The following is a 10948-nucleotide window of genomic DNA, read 5'->3' as shown; positions in this document are numbered from 1 at the left end:
AGATGGAAAAAGAAAGACATGAAAGAGGGAAGACACACAATATGCAAGCAGATGGTGCCTTCGCCTCTGCAGATTGTCCTGCAAGTCTTCCTGTTGTGGAAGGAGGAATTTTTGGGTTGTCTTTGCTTTTGTTTTTATTATGCATTTTTATATATTTGTGTTTTTATATTGTAACTTTATGTCATGAACTGCCCTGCGGTAAACAAATTTAATAAAAAAATAATAACAGAATAATAATGATGGAGGCATTTCAGAGTCAAAACGCACAGCTGAGTAAGAATAGGTTTAGTTGTAATTTGAGAACATGTCATACTATAAGAGAGATACAGCAATGATACCTTTTTATTAGCTGTTTCAAAACAGGAGGAGGACCACTGAAAAACAACCTGAGGTGTTAAGAGCAGGGATTGGCTACTCTGCCCAGGAAGAGAATGGCATTGATGTCAACTTCCCGTATGAGCACCAAGAAAGGTCTGTTAGCATTGAAGGCAAGTTTGTTCAAAGGAAATGAACGGCCTGTGATCATGACTGCTGTGGAAGCAGCTGCCTCGCTGCCTTCTTCATTCACCTGCCAATCAAAGATGCACAGAATTTAGGCCACACGTTTTCAAGAGCAATTGCACTGGAGACCAATAGAAATAAGGGCTTTCTTCTTCCATAATGCCCTATACCTTGAGAACATAACTAGGGTTGCATGTTTCATTTACTAACTGGTTAGATTAATCAACTAAATAGGTGCCCCCCTGATTACTTGGGAAGCAGATTTTGAAATATATACATATGCTGCTCAAAAGTATAGTGGCAGACTCTCCAAGTGTCCTGTTTCCCAGGGATGTCCCTGATTTAGAGAAGCCGTCCCAGTTTCTGATTTGATCCTGGAATGTCCCACTTTTCCTTAGACTGTCCCTATTTCCACTGGAGAAATGCTGGAGGATATGGAGTTATCTGACCCCGAGCCATCTGAATGCAATTCTGTATAGGGAAGTTTTTAAATGTTTTATTATATTTTTATATACGTTGGAGCAATGGGATGTCCCTATTTTCATCGGACAAATGTTGGAAGGTATATAGTGGGCAATCACCATTTTGAGGCATCCGCCCTTTTCTCATACAATTGTGGAAATGTCTCTCCTAAACAACCTGCTACAACATAAATGCCTTTGAGATAGCCCCTGTGTGTGAGTGCTGGAGCTGCCTGAAAGGTGGTTGAAAGCGGCAATGAGAACAGCACCGACTTACCTCTAGAGAGGCTTTGTGGAATGCTTCAGATACAAAAACATCCCTCCGGGCACCTGAAATTATCCCTGAAAAAGACAAGAATTACAGTAAAATTACAGTATAAATTGGGGGAGTGCAAGCTGCCTATTGGGGAGTTTATGATGTGGCTATTAAGCATTGAGTCTGTGGAGAAATGACCAGCAAATGGTGAGAGAGAGAGAGAGAGAGTGTGTGCGCGCACACACACAAACACCAGCCACATCATGTGATCAATTCTGTGGTGGGGGGCTTACCTGCCCCCCCTCAAATATTTTATTCAAGTTGGCACCCCTGTGATGGAATATATACACTTATGGCACTGCTTCTCATTGCATGAGAAGCTGTAGAGAGGATGCAAAAGGTGGGAGCCATGTGTTTGTGTGTGTGTGAGAGAGAGAGAGAAAGAGAGAGGGGAAGGAAGGAAGGAAGCTGCAGCAGCTGCATCACAAACCTGGCTAAAATTGATTGCAGAAGAGAAGGAATGCACTAGAAGGCCTAGAGCAGGCTGTAGCTAGAATGCCCTCCAGCATATGGTGATGGACTTCTATCCCCCAATTCAAAGTGGCACAAGATGGACTTCTGAACTGGACCTTAGAGATTGTATGCATGTTGACGGTCTGAACTGATGGATCATATAAACCAGGTGTGGGGAATCTCTGGCCTCCAGAAGTTGCTGACCTACAACTTGCCATCACATCTGACTATTGCTAATGCTGGCTGAGGCTGATGGGAGTTGTAGTTCAGCAAAATCTGGGGGGCCAAAGACACCCCCCAACACCTGATATAATCAGGAGTTTCAGGGCAAGACTTTCATTTTATCCACCAGATGCTCAAATACACCTGGGGACGGTGGGCTTTCAAAACCAGGGCAAAAAATATAATTGTAAAGAAGTTTGTTTAGTTTTATAATTAGGGTTGTTTTTACCATGTGCTTATTTTTTACTTTTTGGTATACATTCTTAGAAAATCTGGAGAGGCTACTTTTATTTTGTCTCTCATGGTAATGAGACCAAGGCTATTCCTAATAAATTGTGTGTGTGGCCTGGGGCAGGGAGGTAGCATATAAGCAAAGTTTTGCATATGATTGTTAAAACTGGATATATTATTTTGAAGTCAGTCTTTACTATTTGAAGGTTTTGGATCTTTCATGACAGCATCAGTGTGGCAACAAGAGAAGTGGTGCCGGTAAATAAAGGGGCAGAGAACATATAGTACGTGACTACAGATCTTAGAGTGACAAGCAGAACGTAGAAGCTCCATGAACTTCCTGAGACCAAACACAGGTATGCCAACATATAGAATCATAGAATTGTAGAGTTGGAAGGGACCCCAAGGGTCATCTAGTCCAACCCCCTGCAATGCAGGAATCTCAACTCAAGCATCCATGACAGATGCCCATCCAATCTCTGCTTAAAAACCTCCAAGGAAGGACGTTTTTACAATAAGGAGGTCTAGAAAGTTGTTATGCTTTGAAATAAAATATGAGAATCTTAGGAATCCAAGTTGTTAACCTCCAGGATCTTTGAAACGGAATGTGCCCCCCCCTTTATTTTTTAACAGCATAAACATTTTTTGCCAGGTGTGAGTTTCTATGCATAAAATGTTACGCTGAGGGTGGTTACTTGGAAGGGCAGAGGGGCATCCTATCCTCTTTCCAAGCACAGGAGCCCTTCAAGACTCACCTGGCAGATTGGCGTCTTCCAGTCTGAAAAGATCCTTCAGACCCATCTGCTTTAGCTTCTCCTTCAGGCTGAAGCTGTCCTCCACACGGAAGCGGGGCAGATGCACTGAGATGGAGACCTCTCTCAGGACATTCAGCCAGCCTTCCAGCTTCTCGGCTGTCAGCCCCTGTTCCACTTCTGCCAGGGGGGTCTGTGCAAAGGGCAGGATGAGCACCATGGTGATGTCATCTCCTTTGTAGGGCAGCTCCAGGACCTGCACTTTGGAGCTTGCAATAGAGGCGTGCTTGAATGTCGCTTCCTGATACATGGTAGGCACAGGGCAAGGCCCAGAACCATTTCTGTAAAAGGTCTCCACCTTTGTATTTTCGAGCTCGAACTTTGATTTCCAGTGGCCCTGGGTTAATGCATTAAAATAAAAGCGAACAATCAGTCAGAAGCCAGGGATCTGGACTACCCAGCAGGTTTACTCCCTACGAGGAAATTATTAATCTGGAATAATTACCACACATGGCTCTGTATCACTGAAATGGATTGGGATCTACACAAAAGCATCTGAAGATTTGGGGGGGAACCCCATCTTTGTTAAGACAGGTTCAGAAGTAACTATTTCATGTTCAGATGTCTTGAGCGAGTGCCCACTGAGAGGGATCATGACAGAAACAGGCTTCAGATACACAAACTGATGATCTCACTTCCATTCCCACTGATGTTTACAATTGGGCAGGCAATCAGACAATGCTCCCTCACAACTCCTCATCCACTCCTCATCCACTCTGCAGACTAGCTATATTCCTGCCATCGGCCTCTCAGTCAATTTTGTGAAGCCAGCATCATCATGGGGCATGGCTGCCACACGCACTGCCGTCAGGAACATAGCTAGGCTTGGTTTCAGAAAATAATTTTCTCCTTCCATCAACAGCCCCTCTTCCCTCTGTGAGTGGGTTTTAAACCATCAGTTCAAGCATGTCACTCTTGTGACTTTTCCATACCTTAAAGTAAATAGTGTTGACTAGTACCAAAACGGTGAGGGCATCAATGCCTCCTTCCGGGATCACATTCTTGATGAGCTTCTCTGTTTTATTTGCCACCCAATCATTAATGAGTGCCCTAGATAATTCTGGCTTCTCCTGAAACGTGGGACATAGAAAAGGCTCTATGAAATCTCACATTCTACCAGAAAACCTATTCAGATGTTTAATTATTTAATTTGGTTCAAAGCTAATAGAATTTCTCAACCACAGTCCCTCAGTACTATTGTTCAACACCTACAGTAAAGGACATAATACCTTTCAATAAAGAACTGGAGACAAGACCATCAGCCTATTTGGAAAAAACATGTGGTTGGTCATGTGTCCAAAGTCATGGTTACCAACCAGCCAAAACTATGCAGGTCAGTAAAAATTGTCCTCTTGGCCAGTTGACAGAATTGGAGGATTAAAAAACCAATAAAAATGCAGTATGGGCATAAGTAGCACTCACATGTGCACTAAGGGATGCGGCTGTGTTTATAAGTGAATGCCACTGTAAATGAATGCACCTTGCAGGGCAACTGTGCTCAAATCACAGCAGTTTCTGACTGCGAGAGAGAATTTCCTTGGTAGTAGTTTGCAGTTCTGGAACTTCAAGGGAAATTCAATGGACCCCATTTGTCTTGACCTTCTGTAAAAAGAATAGGACCTGTATATGAGTGGGGAGGTAATATGGCTAAGCCAACACCAATGAAATAACAGAGTAACACCATAGGGGAGGGGTGGAAGCATATTTTGTAGCATACGCTGTCTTAAATGCAGCTTATTGATGACTTGTGACAATGTCTGGTTGACATGGAAACTGCTTCAGGGGTGGGGTTACAGTCAAGTAGTATGTAAATTTTATGAAACGAATGCATTTTCTGAAATAAACAGAAAAAATCCAGAGAACGACTCTAAGCCAAAGCCCCAAAAGTAAAAACCATAGGTGTGAAAATCTTAATTCACACCGAACAGTTCTCCATAACGTTTTTATTCCATTTTTTCCATCATAACAATTCATTAAGAAAAAGGCAACCTTATAACTTGTCCATAACAGCAGCCAAATCCAGAAGTAAATTAGTACAGAATTAGAAAATATTACCACTGAACAAATCAAGTAAAGTTGCAAAGTGCTGGGAGGCGCAGGGCAGCCCAGTAGGAGGGGGCAAAGAGGAGGAGGAAATCAGGTCTGGATGGAGGCTGGGATGTGAGTCATTTGAGGAGCAAAAGTGAATGTGGAGCGTGGAGGGGGGACTAAGCTCCCAAACAGCAACAAAACAAAATAAAACCCTGTGTTAACTTCTAGTTTGCAAAAATCAGTATTTATCATTCAAGTTAAGAAATGTCTAAGAGAATAAGAAATATATTCACACCTCTTAATAGCATCATCACATTTATGACTCACTTTGAAGTTCAAAGGCCAGAGTTTAGCTCCATAAACCACCTCACTAACATTCTGATAGGTTTCATTGAAGCTGAAGACTTTTCCCCAAAGAGGCGGTTGGCTGACACCAACTCTGATGATTTGTTGGCTTTCTTGTAAAGTCGGCAGTTAAGTTTGGCAAAGAAGAAGTGGATCTGATCTGATGTCTTTTCTGAAATGGTGTCAAACTGAAAAACCTGGAAAAACAGGAAGTAAAGTTCTTAACCCAAGGTACTATTTCAGGGTTAGCGGAGTCTGTAACCTGAAACCTCTGTAACCAGAAGCATCTGTAACCCGAGGTACCACTGTATTTCCAAACGATGCGTCTGAAGCGGCAGACTTTTTTAGTCTACCATAGCTTATAATGCACTTGGCTACTACTCTGTTTGTTGGGATCCTGGAAGCCTAGACCCAAGTTTGAGGCAAGAACCCCAGCAGAGATTCAACATGGCAAAACATGCAGCAAAGAAAAGATGGAAATATAATAGAATGTGCCCTTCCAGTGAGTTCCTAAGTATCCCACTTCCCTACCTCACAGACAGACCACATGTTTGGGAACTTATAAAATGGTTACGTTACAAAACTATTCAAAGGCCAGATTCATGTACTTTTCCATACAGCAGTCAGAAAAAGTTGCACAGGCAGTAAAATATTGCTTGATTACAAAATGGTACAAGTTCTTAAACCACTGGTATAGAAAAAGGCTAGTTTCAGATTGCATTCTTGTTGATAAAGCCATGTGGTTGGAGGGAGCAGCTCAGAGCTCCTTACACAACCAATTTCACATGTAGACTGAGACAATGAAAGGCTTGGTTGCCCATTTCCTCCTAAGGTGAGGGGAAGTGACCTAGGCTAAGCTCTACTTTCTGGCTTTAACCCAGGCATCCCCAACCTTCAGCCCTCCAGATGTTTTGGACTACAATTCCCATCATCCCTGACCACTGGTCCTGTTAGCTTGGGATCATGGGAGTTGTAGGCCAAAACATCTGGAGGGCTGCAGGTTAGGGATGTCTGCTTTAACCCCTTCATGCATTAATTTGACTCAAATATGCTTATATGAGGCTGGTTACTCTACACTGTTTATTCTGCATTCATCCTGATTTCCTGACATTAAGTTTCCACAATGGTCAAACTATGTCTGGTATTTACTCAGCATTTGTACTGATTTGTTTGTGGGGTAGTTCTATGACAATGGACATTCCGCTTCTGGTGTGTTTACACATCTTTCCTCATCACTTTCCTGATCACAAAATGTCATTTTCTTTCTTAAACTGGATTTGTTGTGCTAGGGCAAGAGAGCCCTTTCATCCACTTTAACTGAACAGCCCTAAAGTTCTGGTATGTACTTGAATTTCTCCAGCAAAATACCAAGAGTCTGGAGGAAGCTTTAGTTTTCAAGATGAAACATGTTATTTGCGGGGGGAGAGCACAATTTCCCCTCTGTCCCTTGGGGGAGGGAATCTATGAGACTGCTCAGCATATGTTGATGGAAGAGACAAGGGAGAGCACCAGGGGCGTAGGAAGGGGGGTACGGGGGGTACGGTCCATCCACTGGGTGGGGCAGCACTGGGAATGACATGTGGGGCTTGTGTCCACCAGGCAGACTCTGTGGGCAGTTTGCCACAGCGCCCCCTTGAGCGGGTCGCCGCCGTGCCCCCATAAGGGGCTTGCCCCACCCCCACCGTTCTGGGTCCTAGAGTAGCTAGCTACGCCCCTGGAGAGCACTGTCCACCTGCAAGTCCTCCTGCACAAGCCCCACTGAGTAACAGCCCTGGAGAACTCATGGTTTAGAGATATATGGGCCTCCAGGTGGATATGCCCGTTTGCCTGATGTGGACCCGACATTCCAAACAAATCACAATCCATAGTTACAAGGATGAAAAGCTTGTCTTGTTTTTGGTAACTGAAAGCTTATGATTTTCAGAACTTAAATTTGTATGTACAGATCTAGGAGGTGTGCCTCGGGAGACGCTGGGAAGCCTGCGCTGGTCCACATGGTCTTGGGAGGCGCAGTGCCAGTCCACACAGCCTAGGGGAAGCTGCGGCCTCCTCCTCTTCAGCCGGTGCCAGAGACGTACTTTTGGACGTCAGCTTCTAGAAGTGCCACAACAGAAGTGTTGGGAAAAAGCACCAAGGCAAAAGCCAGCTCCAGATGGCTGGAATGCAAAACAGGATGTTATGTTTTGCAGATGTACTGTTGGAGAAAAGGTGGAGCCTATTCTCTGTACTGAGCACCGGATGTTAGCTCAGAGTGTCATGTGACCTGTGCTGGAAGTGCAGGGGAGGAGTGTGTGACTCTTCTGATGGAGACTGAAGGGTGCAGTCGCATTTCTATGTACTGCTGAGTGACAGGAATAAAACATGTAAATAGGACTCCTGTCTGTCTCATTTCCCCTCCCTGGGGAGAATGCAGGGAGGGAGAGAAGCAGAGAAGCAGAGGGTGTGTTTTCCTCACATCTAATGAGGGAAATCGCCGGTTTATGACCTAGCCTGCCGGGAGACGCAGCGGAGAGGTCATCAAGTATCTCACTCAGTTGCCCGGGGGAGGCCAGTTTACCTCTGACTGTGAGCTGAGATACTAAGAGTGACGGGGACAAGGCACGGCCAGAGCATTGGAGCCAAAGCAGGACATTCTGGATTGGGATCAGTAGCCAGGGTGGCTTCTGTCAACCTGAGATATCCCACTTAAAGCTGTATGACCTTCCAGTGCAGATTTAGGGACACATGAGAGGGGGGGAAAGGGGCGGGAGTCTTGTTGTTTGATGGGCACTTGTTCTGTTTGCACAACTGCCCTATATGCAACATGCTGATCTGTGATATTCTTTATTCATGGTGGCCTATGGTTTTAGATGAGCTTTAAGGGACGCAGGTGGCGCTGTGGGTTAAACCACAGAGCCTAGGGCTTGCTGATCAGAAGGTCGGCGGTTCAAATCCCCGCAACGGGGTGAGCTCCCGTTGCTCGGTCCCTGCTCCTTCCAACCTAGCAGTTCCAAAGCACGTCAAAGTGCAAGTAGATAAATAGGTTCCGCTCCGGCGGGAAGGTAAACGGCATTTCCATGTGCTGCTCTGGTTCTCCAGAAGGGCTTAGTCATGCTGGCCACATGACCCGGAAGCTGTACACCGGCTCCCTCGGCCAATAAAGTGAGATGAGCTCCGCAACCCCAGAGTCGGTCACAACTGGACCTAATGGTCAGGGGTCCCTTTACCTTTACTTTACTGAACCAATACCTAAAAACCATGTGGAAAGATTAACAACCAAGCATAGAGTGGAAATCGTTGAGTCTTCCGAAAGGAAACACTCCAGTTCAGTCTTATGCAAGAAGGCTGCCCCCACATAACCCTGCCCCCACGTTACCTCCATTAGCTGCTGGAGGGTGTTGCCACAGGCTCCCAGCTTAGTCATGGCAAAGGCTGTGGAGATGCTGAGGGGTGACAAGAAGATGTTCTCATTGGCATTCCTGGAGCTGGTCAGATTCTTGTAGAAGAGGGCAGCAAAGCGAGAATTGGCCTTGGACAACTCCCAGACACGTGGGTTGGTGGAGCTGGGAAGGTTCTCTTGACTCGGCCCAGAGGCTGCAGCCTCTTGGGCCTTCTTATCTGGGTTGCGGTAGATACACATAGGGTTTACAGGGATATCCTTTGGCTTGGCAGTGCATACATCCTTCACTAAATGGTGGTGTGGAGTTACAGCAGACAACATACAGATGAGAAGAAGTAGTGGGAGCTGCATCTTCCTGTAAGCAAGAGGGGGTGGACTAAAGATGAAGAGATCCAGCTTTCTCAAACATAAATGAGCATGCATACAGATAAACCACCTACGGTACTTCCTGCTGAAACAGCCACCCAGGAAGTATCTTAGTGCAGGAAATCAGAGAGTAAGCAAAATGGTGCTTATTCCTCAATGAATGAGTTCAGGAGCAAGACAGATGCAGCAAACTGCATTTTACTCCTGTAATGATGGTGCTGTAATCTAAGAGAGTTTAAAATGCAGAACTGGACATATTCGTTTGCTCTTTTAATTGGGATTAGCAATTTTATTTTTTATTCTTTTGCTCTAATGCATTCAGGATGTAGAAACAATTGTAAAGCATGGAATGCCAGGGGGGAGTGGGGAGAGAAATGTTAATTGCATGCTTCACAACTGAAGTAATACATGTGACTGCCTTGCAGGGGGTTGGACTAGATGAACCTTGGGGTCCCTTCCAACTCTGTTTCTATGATTATCTGAGTGTCTAAAAGCCACCCCTCCCCCAAGTAAGGCCATTAAGTCCAGCGTCTAAAATTACCTGTTTGCCCCAATTGTGCCTTTGAGGCATAATGCAGCCATCAACAGTCTTATCTTCCTTGAATCCACCAAATCCCCTTTTTAAAGCCATCAAAATTGGCCAGACCCTTCACTGCTACATTTTGTGGTCACAAATTAAGAGTTTAACTTTGCATTGTATGGCAGAGCACCTTCTTTTGCTTCGCCTTAATCTTTCACAGTTTCACTGGGTGGCCCAAAGTTGTATTATGAGAAGGTGCATGTTGTGGATAAGAGTACCGGTAGTTTTTCTCCATCTTATATACCTGTATCATGTTCCACAATTAATCACCTTTTTTCTACAGCATGCCCAAACAGTTTAGTGCAAAAATTCAAATGGCTGCCCCACTGAGGTAAGGCTTTACTAATAATTGAGGGAACTACCCCTTTGCTGTCTTTTAATAGTACCCCAAACTCCACCACCTGAGGCAGGTGACCTCACCTGGCTGGGCTGGCTCCGATTTAAAGAAACCTTCAAGAACTGGGATCTCTTACCTCCTCCTTGCTGGGGCTTTCTCTCCTCTTAAGGCAGGGTGAGCAAATGGCTGGTTTGCTTGCTTTTGGCAAAGTTCATCCCAGTCAGTAAGAGTGTTCCTTCTACTCAGCCAGAGCCAAAACAAGGGAAAAGGGGGTGGGAAGGCCATGGAGGTCAAAGGAGAATGACCAGCTGAAGCAGGTTAAACAAAGAGGGAGGCCAAGCAATGTTTGATCTGAGAGGCGATTTAATGTTCAACTCAATGTGGGAATGTCTGGATATATACTGCACATACGAAACTGCAGAAAGACCCAGCAGCACTGGAGAAGCAGCAGCAGGAGAAAGCAGCTCTGTTTTATTTCTTAAAACTATTCTTCGTTCATTTTGTTGAAAACACGCAATATGAATAAAGCAATGTAATCCTACTCCTTTTTCCTGGGAGAAAGCAGTTTCGCAAGCCAGCCCTCCTCTTTGCAACACATGGCCTTTCCTGGTCTTAAAGGTGGCAGCTATGGGATGACAACATAGAGAGGAAGGGAACGCCCAGCCAGCCTGCTTTTAAGAGCACTCACATGAGAAGCATGCCTACCCCCAGAACGGTTTCATAAAAATAAGTATTGCTTGCACCAGCACCTGCAGATATAACAAAATGGCCATGCCGGGGGGGGGGGGGGCAGCAGGGGAGAGGACTGGAAGGTGTAGGTGGAATAGCCCAATGACTGGGATGGGAAGAAGAGTGGGGAGAGACACAGAGCCTGCCTACATCATGCATTTCACATGCTTTAATAGAAGCTCCAT

The 10948-nt window shown here is 45.1% G+C and overlaps 1 protein-coding gene across 1 annotated transcript; it reads right to left on the bottom strand.

Moving 5' to 3' along the window:
* Nucleotides 1–270: 270 nt before the first annotated feature.
* SERPINC1 (serpin family C member 1) lies at nt 271–10334 on the bottom strand. The gene is given in 8 exon segments (XM_081012247.1): nt 271–568; nt 1240–1304; nt 2940–3333; nt 3929–4066; nt 5355–5428; nt 5431–5569; nt 8728–9106; nt 10171–10334. Coding segments are annotated over 8 exon segments (1512 nt in total). The 5' UTR covers nt 10320–10334; the 3' UTR covers nt 271–394.
* Between the last annotated feature and the right edge of the window lie 614 nt (nt 10335–10948).

This window comes from Podarcis pityusensis, assembly GCF_964106645.2.
Source record: "Podarcis pityusensis genome assembly, chromosome: 6".
In the NCBI taxonomy this organism is placed as follows: Eukaryota; Metazoa; Chordata; class Lepidosauria; order Squamata; family Lacertidae; genus Podarcis; species Podarcis pityusensis.
This window is presented reverse-complemented; position numbering and strand designations above follow the sequence as displayed.